The sequence below is a fragment of the Trichechus manatus genome, unplaced genomic scaffold (genome assembly GCF_000243295.1).
Source record: "Trichechus manatus latirostris isolate Lorelei unplaced genomic scaffold, TriManLat1.0 scaffold00054, whole genome shotgun sequence".
Classification (NCBI taxonomy): domain Eukaryota; kingdom Metazoa; phylum Chordata; class Mammalia; order Sirenia; family Trichechidae; genus Trichechus; species Trichechus manatus.
Genome location: NW_004443990.1, coordinates 3,439,152 through 3,457,311, shown reverse-complemented (window position 1 = coordinate 3,457,311; position 18,160 = coordinate 3,439,152). Strand labels below are relative to the sequence as shown.

At 37.3% G+C, this 18,160-nt stretch overlaps 1 protein-coding gene across 1 annotated transcript in view; it reads left to right on the top strand.

Moving 5' to 3' along the window:
- VMP1 (vacuole membrane protein 1) overlaps nucleotides 1-17,844 on the top strand; it is a 119,978-nt gene extending 102,134 nt beyond the window's left edge. Inside the window, exons 11-12 of the mRNA XM_004377856.3 lie at nucleotides 14,170-14,272; nucleotides 15,390-17,844. Coding sequence (XP_004377913.1) covers nucleotides 14,170-14,272; nucleotides 15,390-15,533 — 247 coding nt within the window. The 3' untranslated portion in view covers nucleotides 15,534-17,844. The remainder of the gene's footprint in view (nucleotides 1-14,169; nucleotides 14,273-15,389) is intronic.
- Nucleotides 17,845-18,160: the final 316 nt, after the last annotated feature.

Sequence of the window (18,160 nt, the reverse complement as noted above, 5' to 3'; positions counted from 1 at the left end):
GCTAGATGGGCAGCTTCTGTCCGGAGGTGAGATGAGAAGGCAGACAGGGATAGGAGCTGGTTGAATGGACATGGGAAATTGGGGGTGGAAAGGAGAAGTGTGCTGTCACAGTATAGGGAGAGCAATTGGGGTCACATAACAATGTATATATAAATTTTCGTATGAGAGACTAACTTGAAATGTAAACTTCCACTTAAACTACAACAATAAACAACCAAAAAAAGCAGCACATACTCCATGTACTTATATTGTATTTTTAAGTTTATGTCTGTGGGTGTATGATTATTGTCTTTCCACCACTAACCTGTAAGCTTCTTAATGATAGGGACCACATCTATTTTTGTTCGCTATTGTGTCCACAGCATCTAGTGTCATGACTGACATATAGCAGGTGCTCAGTAAAGAATCTGTTGCATAAGTGAACACATGGTGTCCAAATAAAGGTTTGGCCAATAAAAATGAGCAAATCGTTTGTATAGTCCAGCTTCTTCTGTTTCCCCAGCCTTTGGAGTTTCTAAGAAATTATATTACTTATCTACAATAAATAGAAATAAAAGTGCCTGTAAGCTTAGGCCAACATAGTTAAGTTAGAATTTCTTACGTTTTTTAAAATTGCTAGTTCCTTCCCTTTATTAACTCCTATAACACAGCCCCAGCACTGCCTACAGGCATTACCTCATCAACTTCTTTTCTAGATAGCATGTTAAAAAAATATAAATTATCATCAGACTTGGCAATGATGTTAATTCTTTACTACCAAATGCTAAATGGTATCTTTTAATCAGATTCCCCTGTTGAGCTGGACACGATTTGTTTTCCTATGTTTTGAAGTAGAAAATGCTTTTAAATAAAAACGTTCAAATAAAACATTAATAAGATTCATCAAACCTAGACTGAAGATTAAGTTAAAAAAGGAGTTTTTAGTAGACTTAAATTTATGAATTCGTATCATAATAATAGATTAGCAATTATTTCAGAAAAGGGAGGGAGAACAGTTGGATTAACTCACTAGACCCATTGTTGAGTTGAACTGAAAGCACTGCCTGTAACTTGCTGTAGACACATTCTCCCTTCGTTGTCTGTTGTCCCCTTCACAGTGTTGAAACTCTTAAATGGGATAGCAATTATCAAACTAAACTACCAAAGTTTGGAATACAATCTTTTGAAGACTATTTAAAACTATGTACCCATGAGGAAGGGAGTGGTGAGTTGCCATGGCAGAGAAAAAAATCAAAAGACAAGCAAGAAAAAAATCAGCAACAGGTCAAATTAAAAATAAAATTTACAGTAAAACCTGTGAAAGCCGAAACCTGTACAAGGCAGAAACCTGTCAAAGAAGGAAAACTCAAATATTTTCCACTAAAATGAGCAATAGAAAAGTGGTAAGACTGCACCCTGTCAAAGGCAGAAAACGAAATTTCAAGACCCAGACAAACAAGGCAGCTGCATTGAGTTCTGGCTCTCACAGGTTTCACAGTATGAGATACTATGGCAAATAAAGGAGCCCTGATGGCACAGTGGTTAGTTGCTCAGCTGCTAACCAAAAGGTCAGTGGTTCAAACCCACCAGCTGTTCCACAGGAGAAAGATGTGGCAGTCTTCTTCAGTAAAGATTACAGCCTAAGAAACCCTATTGGGCAGTTCTACTCTGTCCTGTAGAGTTGCTGTGAGTCGGAATCAGCTTGGCAGCAATGGGTTTAAGTTTGGTTTATGGCAAACAAGAATGAAAAATGAGTCCCTACAGTAAGGAAAGCTAGGGAGTGGTATAATGGAAAGAGGACATGATTTGGACAAAACAAATCTAGGTTTGAATATGAACTCTGCTACAGGCATGTGCTTCTCGTTGGCTGTTCCTTCAAAAAATATGTACTGAGGACACTCTTTGAGTCAAGAAGCATTGTACTGGGTGTTGAAATTCCTTGAAGCTTGTTTCCACGTTTCTGTTGGCAGCATTTCTTCCCTAGTTCAGGAGGCCACTAACAATTTTTTCAACTTCCAGTCATAATGTGAAAATGTCCTGTAACCGAATATTTTACAGTTTAGTTGAAAGGCACTCATATCAGTGAGTTAACATTCCAGTTCAGGTGGATTTTTAAATGTCCTTTGTCTCAAGTTTGATAATGCCTGAGTTCTCAAAGTTTTCTTTTCCAGAGTTTCTACTAACTGGAAGAAAAGGTAGACAGCTAGGTAATTCTCTTGTGTGCTCTCAGGGAAGATTGAGAGAAGGCCTACCTCTCCTCAAAGTACTCGTTTTACTACTCTCTGGTCAGTAAAATGTCTTTAACCAGGACAAAGCCTTTCATCAAATATTATACAAGTAATTCTTAAGGAGACTATGTTTTCAAATATAGTGGGCACTTTGCATATATTTATTACTACTATTCTAATTGCAGCCCTGTATGATGGATATTTTTTCTCCATTTTACTGATAAGGAAGTGGGCTCAGAGATGTTACGTATAACTTGCTATATTACCTCTGCTTAAAACCCTTGGCCATCAAGTAGATTCCAACTCATAACGACCCTATAGGACAGAGTAGAACTGTCCCACAGGGTTTCCAAGGAGCAGCTGGTGGATTCTAACCGCCCTCCTTTTGGTTAGCAGCCATAGCTCTTAACCACTATGCCACCAGGGCTCCTACCTCTGCTTAGAGGTTATGAATAACTTGCTTAATAAAGTTGAAAACCAGTAGAGTGGAGCTAGGATGCAAAACCCAGTTCTGTATGACTCTAAATCTCATGCTTTTTCCACAAGACCGGCATGACTTTAAAAAAAAGAAAGAAAATTTATTTATAAATTTATTTATAAACACCTGTAACCCACTAGAAATTCAGGATCTTGACAATAACCAATCAAATAATCCGATTCCCCCAAATCCCAGCTCCCTTTCTGCCTTCATACAAGGTTATCATCTGAATCCCATATTCATCATTCTCTTGCTTGTCTTATGTGATTTTATTGCTTCTGTATGTATTTCTAAGAAGTATATAATTTTTTATTTTAGTTGTGCTAACTATTTAAAAAATATACCATATGTAATCTTTTGGGACTTTTCACTTATTTTCTTAATATTGTAGTGTGTCGCTGTACTATACATTTTGACTGCTATGTATTATTCCATTGGGTAACTAGCCCACAATTTATTCATCCATTTGGGTTGTTTCCAGTTTTTTGCTGTTCTGAGGAATGTCTTCTATGAGCATTCCTTAGTGCAAGATAGGTGAGGCAGAGGAAGGAGAATGATGAAAGGGTAATGCGGAAAAGGGAAAAGGTGAATAAACAAACAATTGGATATAAGCAAGATAACCTAACTCATAGTTTTGTCTAGCACCAAACTTGGGCAAAAACACCATAGATACACTTGCAGTTGGCCATGCCAGGCCGCTCACTTTCCCCAGGTGCCAGGAAAAGAGTTACTGTTGATAGTTACATTGCTGGTAGCCCAGGTTTAGTATTTATTTTATAGAGAGTTGAATGCTATGCTTATGACTAAAGGAAATGTCCCTATCCCAAAGGGCTTCTTCTCTTCTCAGTATTGCTATAGCGTGGCCCAGCTAAATATGATATCCTAAGTATCCTTTTGGCCTGTGGTATTTTTAATACAGTATGTCGCTGCATGACAGTACTAAGGTCCGAGAGAGAACCCAGGCCCTCCCACAAAATTTACTTGTAGTTTAAGGGTAAATAGTTCCCCTCTCCCAAACTAAGATAAAAATAATTAGATTTGTTTCTTAGACAGTTCTGGAGAGTAATTGCCATTGTCACTAGTTTTAGGGGAAGGGATTTGTTATCTATTCCTAAATCAAAGTGTTAGTCTAGTTATATATGAAAATCTGAACAGATCTAATGAATCAGTTGTGTATTCTGAGAAGTTAGATGCAGATAATACCTTGAGGGGGAAAAGAAAAAAGCCTTTTGGTTTATAGTATGTTTAGCAGATGGACAGAGAAAAAGTTTTGAAAGAAAGGAAGGTAGGCATGCAATGAAGGTTTTTCACTCTTTGGTATCCTGTTTGGAATAATTCCAGGGATAGAACCAAAGAACCGAGACACTTTAGAGCTAAAAAGGCATTTGTTGTAAGGTTTTTTTTTTAATGAAGATTTAAAACTAATTTTTAGACTTTCTCCAATGAGGATGTAAATAGAGAGAAACCTGGACATATTTCTTAAAGAGCACGACCAAATCTAACTTAAAATCATGATTAAAATGACATGTTCCAGTATTCTCACCAAGTAGAGGATGAGAATTCCCAGAAAATAACATTAAGCATATGACTCGAAACAAACCATATGCAGAACATTGGCTCATTGTCAGGTTGCCAGGGTCTTATTGGAAGACAAAGTCCCCAGTTTTACCACACAAGAAAGTTTCCATAACTCAATCATTGAACTTAAGGACTGGGGGATGGAGTTGGCTGAAGCAGGGACTTTTTACCAGATACAGAATGTTCCATGCTCTTCTCTGCTGTCTCCTGTTTCTGAGTTAACTTGATGTTTGACCTCAGAGACTGGGGCTTGCCTGTGGCAAGAGAGATTGTTTTAACCAGTGAGTAATTAAGTGCTTGAATCTGAAAGTTGTTTCATGTTCCTGACTCAATGGCAAGTGGTCAAAATGAGCTATGTGGGCCTGGACTTTTTCTTCTACAGAAAGAAAATCTAACCTTTCATTTTAAAATATAAAATGGTTCATGTACTTGATTTCTTTGACTTTGATCACTGTAAAAATCATAAAATGTTATGGAAGAGTGTAACACAAACATTTGTATTATCTGAAAAAGGATAGGACCCAGCTGCAGAGACCCAGTTGTACACTCTTATTTTAATATAACCTCCTTCTGCAGGTTAGGTAGAAAACCCCTTCCTCTTCATGTCCATAAGAATTTTATGTTTTCTTCTGTTTTGACATTTAACCCTTCTATCTTTTGTTATAGATAGTGGGAGGCAGCATAGTTAAAGGTTAAAGCAGGAACTCTGGGGTTAGACTGTTAGATGATGAGGACTGCGAAATGGACATTATATTAGGAAGTTACTGTTGACCATAATTGGAGCATTTCAGTAGAGTGATGAAAATAAAACCTGATTAAATTTGATTACATAGAGTTGTTGGGTCGAGGTCTTTGCCTGGCACATGTTAAGTGTTCTGTAAATATTTGTTGACTAAATGAATTCATTCATTCACTAATAAGAGAGACCTCTGCGTATTTTAGATTGAAGGAAAGACTAGTAAAAATCTAAAGATGGAAAAATGTGGGAAGGAAATGGACATTTAATAAGTACTCACTGTGCCAGATACTTTACATAAATTTGTATTTAATCTGCTCAGCAAAACCTGGAAAGTACTATCACTATGTCGATGGGAAAACCGAGGCACACAGAGAAGTTCATAAAGAAGGTAAAGAGGTGGAAGGAGATAGGATCAAAAGTTCGAGTGGATTGGTTGTCCTCCTTATTAAACTACTTCTTCTTTAAAACTGGAGTGAAGATTCTGGGAGGTTTGAGGTAGACAAGAGGAACCTTGGGAGAGTGCTGCAGAAGGCAGTGAGATAACCTGCTGGAAATTGGAGATTTGGAAAAGAGTTCCAGTTTCAAACGACTGCTGTGTGAATTTGATTGGGAGTCACCATGAGTTCTTTCTGTCCACTTGCCTTGTTCAACTGTGTGAAGCTGTAGCTGGGGTTACTACATGTTACTACTGGTTTCTGTACTGTAGGTTTAAATGCATATTTTTTTCCCTCTCATCGACCTTCTAGGTTCATAGACCATGACTTTGTTTTCTTCTTAATTTAGTGATTATTTTGGTGATTTAGTGATTGGTTTGGTGATTTTCTGCCAGACTAATGATTGGAATAACTAGATTATTCCTAGGTGAGATCGAATTGCAATCAGTAGTGTCACTTTTTTTTATCTTTGTACCATCAAGTCGCTTTCAGTGATCTTAAGGCTGATAAGCTTTGGTACCATCTCACCTTAAATTTAAAATTCAGCAGACTGTTCTTTATTCTTGAGTTTTGGGTTTGTGAGTCCCCCTGTGCTGATTCATTTATTCTTAGAACTCAGTGGGTCTTCAAGCCACAGATTTGTCGCTGTAAAAATATGTCAATTTCTATAACTGAAATACTTAAAAATCTACTTTTTTAACACAGTTTTGTTTTGGCGGCCAATCATGGAACTCTGGTTTAGCTCTGGCCACATTATTAACATAAATACCTACTTGGCTCCTGCTGCTCAAGTCTGCATTCTGAAACAAGGTTTTGTCTCAAGGGCATCTCTTTAATTATAGCATATTGCAGAAAGTAGCTGCTGATTGTAAGGAGATCCTACCTCCATTCTGATTCTTACAGAAAACAATTCCAAATGTTCAAAAGCAAGGGCAATTGAGAATTCTTTTTTGAAAGACTCCAGTGGTAGAAATATGCTGATAGGCATTAGCAACAATACACTTGATATTTCTGGATAAAGCTGTGGTCTTCCTTTTACCCAGCCACCAAGAAACAGATGGTATCATGTGTTTATCATACCACTCTGCACACAATGAACTAACTTGAGTACAGAAGAGGTTTTAATTGTTTGAAAGGGGCACAGATGTGAATGAAATTCAAGAGGTTTTAATCCCAAATCCTGAGGCTGAATCACAACGAAGTTTAAAAGGTGCCAATTCAAATTTGTGTTTGTATGCAAAAACCTTATTTAGGGTGGCACATAATCTTCCTCCTGCATTTATTTTATGATAGGGTGCCCTTCCAAGATCCTGGAATGTGAAGGAACTTGATTTGGGTGGGGTACCATATTTCACCCGTTTCAATTTTTTTCTAATATTATCAGCTTCAGAGACTGAAACTCTCCATTCAGCTAAAGGGAAATGATGCTAACACTTCTATTGCAGTCTTACATGGATTACTAAAATGGATTACCCATTTTTACTTAGGTTAAAATTAATTTGCATTTAGCACCAGTTCATTTATTATTCCCTATTCCTGGGTTAATGAGGTAACAATTGTAGTCTTTTTTTTTTTTCCTTTCATTTTTTTTCTAGTCTCTAAGGGCCTGAAGGCTGTAAGTATTAATGTAAGTCACCATAATGGCCTTTGGCTTCCTCAGAAAGATTGCATGATAAATCCCTACCCACCCAACCCCCTTTCTCCAGAGCAGGCTACCTTAGGAGGAAAGACAGTTTCACTTGGAGGGCAATCTATCATTGTTGAATCTGGCCAGGAGTCTGAGGTCCGTTCTGAGTCACTATGAATAAAGCTGTAGTATTGGTTGGGCCCCAGGGAAACGGATGGTTAAATACTGTGAGAATCTTTATCAGACAGGAAATGACAACTCATTAAAATACTAACCGTTAAGCCTATTTAGATCACTGCTTAGGGGGTGGGGAGGAAAATTTAACTCTATAATGTTTGACTAAAATGTGCACATTTCAGAAGATATAGAATTATTTACGAGACTGTTGTCAAGAGAGGGAATTGCTAGTCCATCTTGTTGCTGAACTTCTCCCACACAGTCAATGCCTCTTTAATACAGAAAACAGATCAGCAAGTGATTGCAGGGTGGTAGGAGGAGGTGGTTTTTAGTTCATCCATGAAAATACGTCATACAAGTACTTGAAATGTACCTTTCAATCTCCTCAGCAGAATAGTCTGTTGGCTTCAGTTGGTACAGGACCATTTTCTACCTAGGGTTCTACTCCTATGCTCCTGGACCTGCTCTCAATTGATAGAATTCTCTGGAGTCAAATTATAAACTTGATTTATTCTGCTAATTTACCATACTATGGTCCTCATCCAATCAAGACAATTCTAAAGACCCTGGTATTCATTTGAAACATAATTTAAAGTTTTAACTGTGAGCACATGGTGAATGGCAGCTAATAGTCTTGGAGTGAGTTGGTCTACTAACTAAGCCTTAAGTTTTTTTTTTAACTCTTTTGGAACAATGTATAATATTATTACCCCATCAGAACTAAAATAACAGAGCTTCTATTTATATTTATTTTCATCTTTGATATTTTCTTTTTTGTGTGGTTTTATAATGCATATGACATTATTATGTTAGAACATATATATAAAATTTATATGGCTATACATACATTGGAGCAAGTTGCTTACCGTGGGTCTAATTGGCACGCCCTCAGTCCCTATGTCAGAAGATCACAGGTAGTAAGTACAAAGATAGCCTAGGAGAGGAGTAGGAGTTCCACAATACAAAAAGGGCTTAACAGCGGGCCGCTTGCTTACTTGGTCACCTTTAGCATATTGCAACTCTGTGTGTTTTCTGTGTCCCTATTTAGATTTATAGATTATAACTCTTTTAAACAAACTAACTCCTTGTAAAACAGACAGATAGCTTAAAAAGATTCCTATAAAGTAGCAGTAGAATGAAGATAATACTAATCATGTTCTACTCACAAGGAACAGCAAGAAAATTGCAGCATTGATATTTCACCTGTTCCTAGTATGAACTCCTCAGCAGCTACATTTGGTTAAAAACAATGACAGCCTAATCAGATCTGTCAAGAAGTCAGCCAGAAATTTTAGGAATTGTCAATTTAATAATCATACAAGTGTATAATATGCCTTGAAATGTTCGCTAATGATAGAATGAAGCCATCATGATTATTAAGACATTTAAAGTAAGATTTACTTTAAGCATACTGTTTATTTCATCATTATTTTATCTTTTTAAACTTGTATTTGTTAAAAAATTAATTGCTATCAAGTCGATTCCAACTCATGGCACCCCATTGTGTCAGAATAGAACTATGCACCATAGGGTTTTCAGTGGCTGATTTTTAAAGAGTAGATCCTCAGGCCTTTCTTCCCAGGCATGTCCATGCTTTTGGTTAGCAGCCAAGCAGGTTAACCATTTGCACTACCCAGAGACTGCATAATATGTATAGTAGAACTTGCCTATCGTTTATAAGTTACATATATATACATCAGAAATTTAGAGACCGTTAATCTCGTCTAGGAGTCCTGATGGCTCAGTGGTTAAGAGCTCGGCTTTTAACCAAAAGGTGAGCATTTTGAATCCACCAGCCGCTCCTTGGAAACGCTATGGTGTAGTTCTACTCTGTCCTATAGGGTCGCTATGAGTTGGAATCAACTAGATGGCAACGGGTTTGGTTTGTTTTGGTTAGTCTAGTCTGCTCTGCCATTATAAGCTACTCTTGGTGTTACTTAAAAGGGTGTCCCCAGTAGTTTAGTTTAAAAGATTTCTAGTATGCTTTCTGAATTATATCATTAAACCCATCTTTTCCCTTTGTTTTAATAGCACCCCTAGCCTGAATATTATCCTAAAAACATTTTTCCCATTTTAAGCTTTCACAGATTTGACTGATCACACTCTAAGATTGTATTTAGATTTTCTGAGTAGTCATCAGAAGGATGTTAAATAAAACCCAACTTCAAAGTGCTACACAGTTAAACAAAGGTAAAAAAAAATCATTGTGCCCAAACTTTTAATACTTTGTAGCCTCCTTACTAGGAACCCATGTCAAACAGTATATTTTTCAGGAAAACCAGTGTAACTTACATGCTCACATTAATGCTAAGATCCTCAGAGAGGTTGACAAGAAAGGAATAGAGCCTGTATTATAAATAAATTATAAATAAAAATTTATGTTATCGTATCCATATGATATCCTTAGGCTTTGTCTAATCAACTGCTTAGCCTTTGTATACACTCTGAAAGTGAGCTTAGCCAACCAGGCAAATCATTTTTTTAAGTTCATGTTATTTCTGTCTTACTAAGCACTGTGCCTAGTTTTATGGAGACACATAACACAAAACACACACACCTAGCTGGAAAAATGCAAATAAAATCATGAACAGTTAAAGGAAAATTTTAGGTATTCTAATAACAAGTCCTAGTTTGATGACTATCTCCATGATGGAGAAAAGATTCAAAGTAAATCAAATGGTATGTTTTTTTATGTGTATCTAGTGAGCAAATTTGTTTGAGACTTACATAGTTTGAAAGGAGTCTCTTGACAAACAGGAATAATAATGACTGATGAATTCTAGGCGTGCTTGCAGTGGGTGTGTGCTCCGATTAACCAACAAATGAAAAATTAAGCATTGTGAAAAACGGGAGTAATCACTCCACCCACTCTCTATGCAACTCTGCCAATTGTGACACTTCCTCTGGAAGATTTTCTGGCTTTTGTGGGTACAGAGAATAATGGAGACCTTTATTTATTATGAGTAAATATGGCGAGATTTTAAAATACAGATTTATCAGATATTTGCTTTCCAGAAGCAGAGTGATATACGTATTTAAAACTATTTTTAAAAAATTTTTTTTAATTTGCAAATTGGGCAGGGCTTTTAGCTAAATAGTATTAGAATTTGCAAAGAAATTTGTCTTTGGTCTCTTTTAACAGATACTTAGGTATGTAAGTATGGGAAAGTACTTTCATCATGAAACCATTTTTGAGTTCTGGGTTGGTTTGGAGTTCTGTGCTTTTTCTTTGCATTTTTTTTCTTTTTTGTTTTGTTTGCATTTTCTGAGGTTGGTTTGTGTGTTTGTTTTCCCAAAATCAGTAACAAAAAAATACAGTAATTTGTTGGGAATATGTTTTTTGATGAAGTATAGTATTTGAAACATGTTCATATGTGCCAAGAAGATACCAAGATTTTACTATCCACAAAAATTTTTCTACTCACCATATTGATGATCCACAGCAAGAAAAAGCAGATGAGATCAATTTTCTTTTTTCTCCTTTTTTTTTTAAGTTTACTCACCTAGGGCAAGGGGCTATTTACAAGGCTAGTTTAAGTATATTTTTAGTCCAACCATTGACTGAAAAATAGTCCTGTGTTTGTGCCCCTTCTAGTTTATGTTCGTCTCTATCACAAGACTGTAATTCTTTGAACTTTAATCAGCACCTAATGGCAGATGGAGGACTTCACCCACTCACTGTGGGCTGAGATGAGAGTCCTTAGCCAGGTGCACAGGGTTGCTCTGAATTTAATGGCTTTCAGAGAATGGCATTTAGGCTATTTCCTAAGCCAACTATAAAAAGCCACTGAACTGTGGTGCAAGTTATTTCCCACCCATGTATGTACCTTAAGTTAATCTTAAATGTCAGAATGGACCCTTGCTTCTGTCTGCTGCCTGAAAGTAACTTGAGAGATGAGGTCGTGAGCTGATATTACTGTTTGCCTTAAATACATATTAAGGGTAGCAGCTGTAATTTCAGTCTTTATCTTGTCCGTTACACACTACAGCTACATTTAAAGCTACATTAAAATAGCTTTAGTGATAATTAAGAAAACTGTAGTAAAAGAGTGTTTTGTATTAGCTGAGGCATCTGTAGCATAAGCCATTGTTTGTAGAAATAGACATGAAAATAGAAGTAACTAAAATTTTGATGAATATAGAAAGATTAAGAAAATCTGGCAAATAATTGGCTGTGTAACACTGAATACCTAGATTTCGAATGTAAATAAACTTTTTTAGATTTATTCAGATCATGTGGTATTTGTTCATGACAGTTTTGGTTAATATGTTGCTATTAAAACGTTAACCTCTTTTCTATTTTCAACTGTTTTCCTAGTATCTCATGGAAAACTTTGTAGACACATAACACCACAGACACATAGACACCACCAAAAACTCCCCAAAGCACGTAACACATTGTTGTTGCTGTTCTTGTTGTTAGGTCCACTCAGTTCCGACTCATAGTGACTCCATGCACAACACAACGAAACACTGCCCAGTTCTGAGCCATCCTCACAATCATTATGTTTGAGCCCATTGTTGCAGCCACTGTGCCAGTCCATCTCGCTGAGGGTCTTCCTCTTTTTTGCTGACCCTCTGCTTTACCAAGCATGATGTCCTTGTCCAGGGACTGGCACCTCCTGATAACATATCCAAAGGAAGCGAGACAAAGTCTCACTACCCTTGCTTCTAAGGAGCTTTCTGGCTGTACTTCTTCCAAGACAGATTTGTTCATTCTTCTGGCAGTCCATGGTATATTCAATATTCTCCGCCAACACCATAACACATTAGCACCTTGACAATTAATCGCAGCATTAGCTTCAAGATAATTCTTTGAAAGTATAATGACATATGTTTACCAGCTAAAGTGTAGCTCTTAATGGGACTTCTTACCATGGCAAACTGTTTCGGAGGAATTCTACAATGATTGTTGCCAGTCCCTTCCCCGTTTCCCACCAACAACAAAAAATTAGAACCTTTCTAACATTTGGTCTTTGTTCTAAATTTTCTCCTTAAATAATGGCTTAACTATGGCTATGCATGGGAGTTTAAAATGATTAATATGGAGTATTGTTTTCAAGGTGAATGAATCAATTTCTGAAGGAAAGTTTCTAAAAATCTGCATTCTCAAAGCCAGTCTTTCAGTGTGTGTATTTTGCTGGAATTGTTTTTTTATATATTCATGTGGTCTATTCCTTGTGTAAATACGTGAGCTATTTGCATTCCCACCTGTATGATTTAAGGAAAGATTATTTCCCATTACTTGAGTGACACAGGGAATACCTCTCTTCTAAAGAGAAAGTTTGTACTGTTATTGCCCCTTTGTAGTCAGAATCATTGCTGATAAACAGCCGCAGAGCTCAGACTACACTACCCCTCTTCTCGTCTACCTCACTTATGTAAGGTCACTTAAAAGTCAGTCAGAGAGAGACTGTGGGTCAAGAAACTTTGCCCTTCATCCTTGGGGTTCTGTCAAATGGCTCTAATCAGTGCAGCAACTGCCGTTACTGCCTGTGTCTGTTCAGGCCTTTTTACGTATCTGTCATCTTAAAGGACCTTTTTGACAACCTCGCCCCACATTATATCATCTGTACCAAGAGATTTAATATTGAATTGTAGAATATTTTGTTCACAAATCATGTTGTGTGTGTGTGCTTGTGCATGCATATGTGTTTAATCCCCATACTGATTTTAAGTTCCTTGCGGGCATGGACTATTTCTCGCAGTTTTGTATTTTACCATGGCATCTAGTAGAGTGTTAGACACATAGTAGGGACTGCATTAAGTGTTTGGCGGTTAACAGATAATAGGATCAAAGAAAAAATTCAGCCAGGAGTTATGAGTTTGTTAGTTTCTGACAAATACACTAGCAAAATTTTCTCTTCCTGTACTCCCCTACTTTTTATAACAGAAAGCAGCTACCGAATTGTTCTAAAAGGAGGAGGTGCAGAGCATTGGACACTGTTGCAAATATATATTGGAATACGTTTTGCTTGCCCCAGGAAATTGGACTCATTTGCCTTTTAGCCCTAGTGTGACAGATGAGAAAATAGAGATGTTTGATTTTCTGAGTTGCCCCAAGTTACCATTTTAAAAAAAGGCTGCAAGCATGACTAAAATGGCAATAAGGTAGCTACAGTTGCCAAACCGGTTTCACAGCACTGCCTCCACGTATTCTGGGTGAGAGAGAGCTCCGAGTACATAAACTTATCGGAGATCACTATCCCAGTCATCTCAGAACAAGTTGTTTAGTAATGTACTGTAGTTTCTGTGCAAATCATCTACCATAAACCATGAAAGGGATTCAAGGTTCATAGTTCCTTCTTTGTTCCTTTGTTAATCACTGACTTCTGACTAGTGGGAGGTGCCTCACAAATTTGCTAATGCATTCTTTTTGGATAAGGATGACGCACAGATTGTCCTAATAAGGATTTAGATTGAGAAAGGACCGCCCCCTCTGAGAAGATGGGACAAGTCAGAGAGAGGGCGGGCAGTTTCTTTTTTAACTTGGGATGACACAAGCATAAGTCATTTCCTTATTAATCGGTTCAAACCAGTTCTTACAGGAACTGGTGGTGATAAATGTGGGACTTCTCAGAAGTCATTCATTTTATTCTTTGTACCACTCCAGTGTACAGCATCAGCTCAGTCTGGCCTCTCTCTGAGGACGAACTCTTCTGTTAGAAGGGGCTCCTGATTTACAGCTCTTAGCTTCCCCCAGACTTGGTGGGAGAGATTCTTCCTCTTTAAGGGGTATTTGAAAGAAGAATTTGTATGTGTGAAAAAGAGTTCACAGAATCTTGCGGCTGTGCTGATTGTTGCATTTTATTCCTTCTATCCAATCCCTGCTTTTTGAGTCCAGGCGGTAAGTTTATTTTCTTTAACGTTCTTTCTGCTTTTCTTCCCCAATGTATCTTCTTCCTTGGGCTACTCTACCCTGTTTCCAGTGCTGTCCCCGGCATAGGTCCTTCTCTGCAGAAGCCATTCCAGGAATACCTGGAAGCTCAGCGGCAAAAGCTTCACCACAAAAGTGAAATGGGCACCCCACAGGTGAGACCTTGTTCCATTTTCTTTTTCTCCCCCCCCGGGCAGTTTCAGGCTGAAATGACTTTCATTCGCGTTTTTAGACTGATAAGAGTGAGTTTTGTTTCCCAGTCTTAACAGAATTTGAGGCTCTGTTTACTCTCTGCTGGGAGTCTTAGTCTTAAAACAGAAAATATAGGTTCTATTTGAGGCATCTCCTAAAAACAAGGGTAGGGTTAATGGAAAATAATGGGTCTGTTAAGTAGAACAGTTATTGGTTTGACTTTAAGTGATTTATTAACAGATGTGAAATTAGGTTTCAGGGTATGCTCCCCAAATAGATTTAAAAGTTCAAATTTACAGCATAACAAAGTATTGAATTTACTGAAATCACTTCAATATCTCCTTTCATTTTTGCTCTATTTTTCTTTGGGAAAGTGGGAGAATAATTATTTTTTATAAGCCAAGTTGCTTAACATAGCTGAGCTTAAAAACCTTAGACAAGACCCTAAACCTGCCTTTTCTGTAAACAGTTCTGTGGCGGGGGAAATGCCTAGAAGAGGATGAGTAAGCAATAACCTGAAATAGGAAACTAGAAGGAGGCACAGTTGTGTGTGTGTGTTTTAATGGCCTTACACTCTTCATTTGGCCCTTTGCTGCCCTCAATTGACCAAACATGACTTAAGAAAGAGATACATTTATATTTTAAAAGCTGTCCCAATACCAAAGGAAAAAAAATACTCTGGACACTTTTCTGCAAGAATCTGCTTGACAACTTCAGAAAACGGAGCTACTGTCCTTAGAAACCCAAGGATTTAATCAGTGACTTTATTCTTTTGTCATAGTAAAAGGCAAGAGATGACCTCACACGCATCCCATTCCAAACTATATGAATCAACACTAATTTTACATCCAACAAAGTTAAATCTTTATAGCTCAGTATAAAAGGGCCTGAATGAGACCTCATGTAGATTTCAGGGTAGGCTAGGGGCTCAACCTTTTCATGTTTAATTGTCTAGGCCTTGTCAGTTGTTATAAGTTCCAAGTTCTGTTTATTTTCCTTAACACATTATAGATGATCCCCTTTTTACTACTGGACTAATGAAGCCTTTCTTGTTGGATTGTTCTGCATTTATTCCTGCAGGGAGAAAACTGGTTGTCCTGGATGTTTGAGAAGTTGGTCATTGTCATGGTGTGTTACTTCATCCTGTCCATCATTAACTCCATGGCACAAAGTTATGCCAGACGAATCCAGCAGCGGTTGAACTCAGAGGAAAAAACTAAATAAGCAGAGAAAGTTTTTAACTGCAGGAATTAGAATGGATGGGTCCTGCCTTACACTGGGAGGACTCCAAGCCAGGGAAGAAAATTCCCTTTTCCAACCTGTATCAATTTTTAAAAATTTCTTCCTGAAATCAGTTTAGTCCATACTTTGCACTGACATACTCTTCCTTTGTGTGTTAAGGTAAGGTATCCACCCTAAACTCAATCCGAGTTGTATTTTATTAGGGTGGAGTGTGATGCTCAGCAGCAAACTTAACAGAAACTGGCCTTCAGTTTGTTACTTTCAAAAGGCCCACATAGTACAATTAGAGAATTCCCGCCATCCAAAAAAAAAACTTCATAAATATGTCAAGCTTTTTAGCTTGTCCAAATGATTGCTTTCTTATTTCTAATTCATCAAAATGTATATAAATTACACTAGGTTGGATAAGTCTTGCATGTCTATCATGGTAAAATTTAATATGCCATCCTGCCCAACTCATCCCCTCCTACCCTTAAAAAAGGCCATTTTATAATGCATTGCACACCCTCTGGGGAAACTGATCTTTAAATTTTGAGACAGTATAAGGAAAATCTGGTTGGTGTCTCACAAATGAGCTGACGCCATTTTTCATTCTGTATATTTAGAATGAAGTCAAGAAAAAACTTTATAAAGACACCTTTGATCATTCCAAAATTGTGTCCGTTTTCTTGAGCGTTTTGATTTTTTACTTTTAGCTTCTACCAACTAAACAGCAGCCTTTCCCAATCCACTTACCACCAGGATTTCTTAATCCTTCCTTTATTTGCATGTAAGAGCCAGCACCCTAGCATCTTTTGTTATGCTGGAATCTGGCAGCTACACACTGCTGCAATGGCAGCCTCTGGGATTGGTCTAGAATGGGATTTCTTTGTTTCTGAAAACCAGAGAGGTGATAAAGAGAAAATCTTTTTTTAACCACATTTTCTCATATCTGTGTTAATTTTAGCTCAGCATGTACTCTAATTTTAATAGATACAGAAATTTACTTTTGTATGTAACCCAATTTTCCTGCCTTATGTGTTTTATAATTATGTGTTGTGGTTTTTTTCCTTTGGGATGTTACTGGTTGAACCTGGTCATTTTTATTTGCTTGGAAGGAAAATAAACAATTTCACTTTCTTCCTTTAGGAAAATTGATACCAACATTGTGTTGAGAATAGAATTGGGTTTAATCTCAAAAGGGCAGAAATGCCTAATTTGTTTTATCAAATCCTCCCTGAATGTCTGCTTGTTTTGCCTACCGTCGTGACATCTGCATGGCTGTACCATCTTGTCGGGTAGCTTATCAGACTGATGTTGACTGTTGAATCTCATGGCAACAGCAGTCGATGGGCTGTCTGACATTTTGGTATCTTACATCTGACCATCCATATCAAATGTTGTGCCCATTTTTCAAACATCACTTAGCATCATGGTTTAAGATGAGTAGCTCTGGTCTTTATGTTTAGTGGCACTGTGAGTCCTTTATGTCACAATATTGTAGCAGTATAGAAAGAGGACGGACTGTATGGAAAATTAGGATAGTCTCCATGACTCCAACAAATAAATAAATGACAAATAACCTGCCTTTTGTGAAAGGACAAGTAACCTGCCTTGTGGATTTTTAAAAGGTTATTGCTTTAACAATCTTTTCTCCTCCCTTACCTCCCGCAGACTTTTTAGCAGTATAACTGTTACTTGACCTAACTTGAAAAGCAGTATCCAAGTGCTTTATTTTAAATAGATTCACTTTAACCAAAATAATTTTTAGATTTCTTAGAGTTCTTTATTTAGTGTAAGTTTCTGAGTCAGCTTCTCGTTGTTGTGTTTCATCTCTTTCACCTGCATTTGGTGTTTGTCTGAAGAAAAAGAGGAAAGCAAGTATGAATTGTACTGTTTTCACTAAATCTTTGGGATTTACTGGTAAATTTATTTTAGGGTAGGGTAGGAGTATTAGAGAAAGAAAAGCTTGGTTTCCGAGGCTGAAAGTCTTAAGTGATCAATGCATTTGTCTTATGATGACCATTTTTTCACTATCTTTCAAATGAATTTGCTTTAAAAACAAATGGAAGAGCAGCTGTCCTCCTTTCTTCCATTAAGTGTCAGGTAAATTCCAACTGGAGCATGGTGGTATCCTTCTATTCTGGTTTTGGTTTTTTTGTTTTTATGTGTCTGTTTTTTTCTTCTTCATGTGAGCCCGCAGATATATGTTGTTTATTCCAGCTGATGGGAGACCAGGAAATTTGCTAATGGATGATTTGACATTACTGCAAATAAAAAAAAGGGCCCGGGAATCCTTCTGATTTCATCTCTACTTTGTATAAGTCTCATTTTGTGCCTTACATGTCTGCCATGTTTTGTCATATCCAACTCAGTGACCATCAAGCAGTAGAATATACATCAACAGTTTATACACTATTAAGCACTGAGGAGCCATCTCCTTTAAAGCAATTAATGTAACATGAAAATGTGCAGTATCCAGCTTTCCCACTGTTTTCTGTATTCCCTGTATATATAAATAATTTGGGGGGTGAGGCTGATTTAGAAGAAAGGGAGGCTAACTTTATTTGGATAACAGCCACCTATCTCCATTCTCTGGATCCCTGGTGGCAAAGTGGTTAAGAGCTATG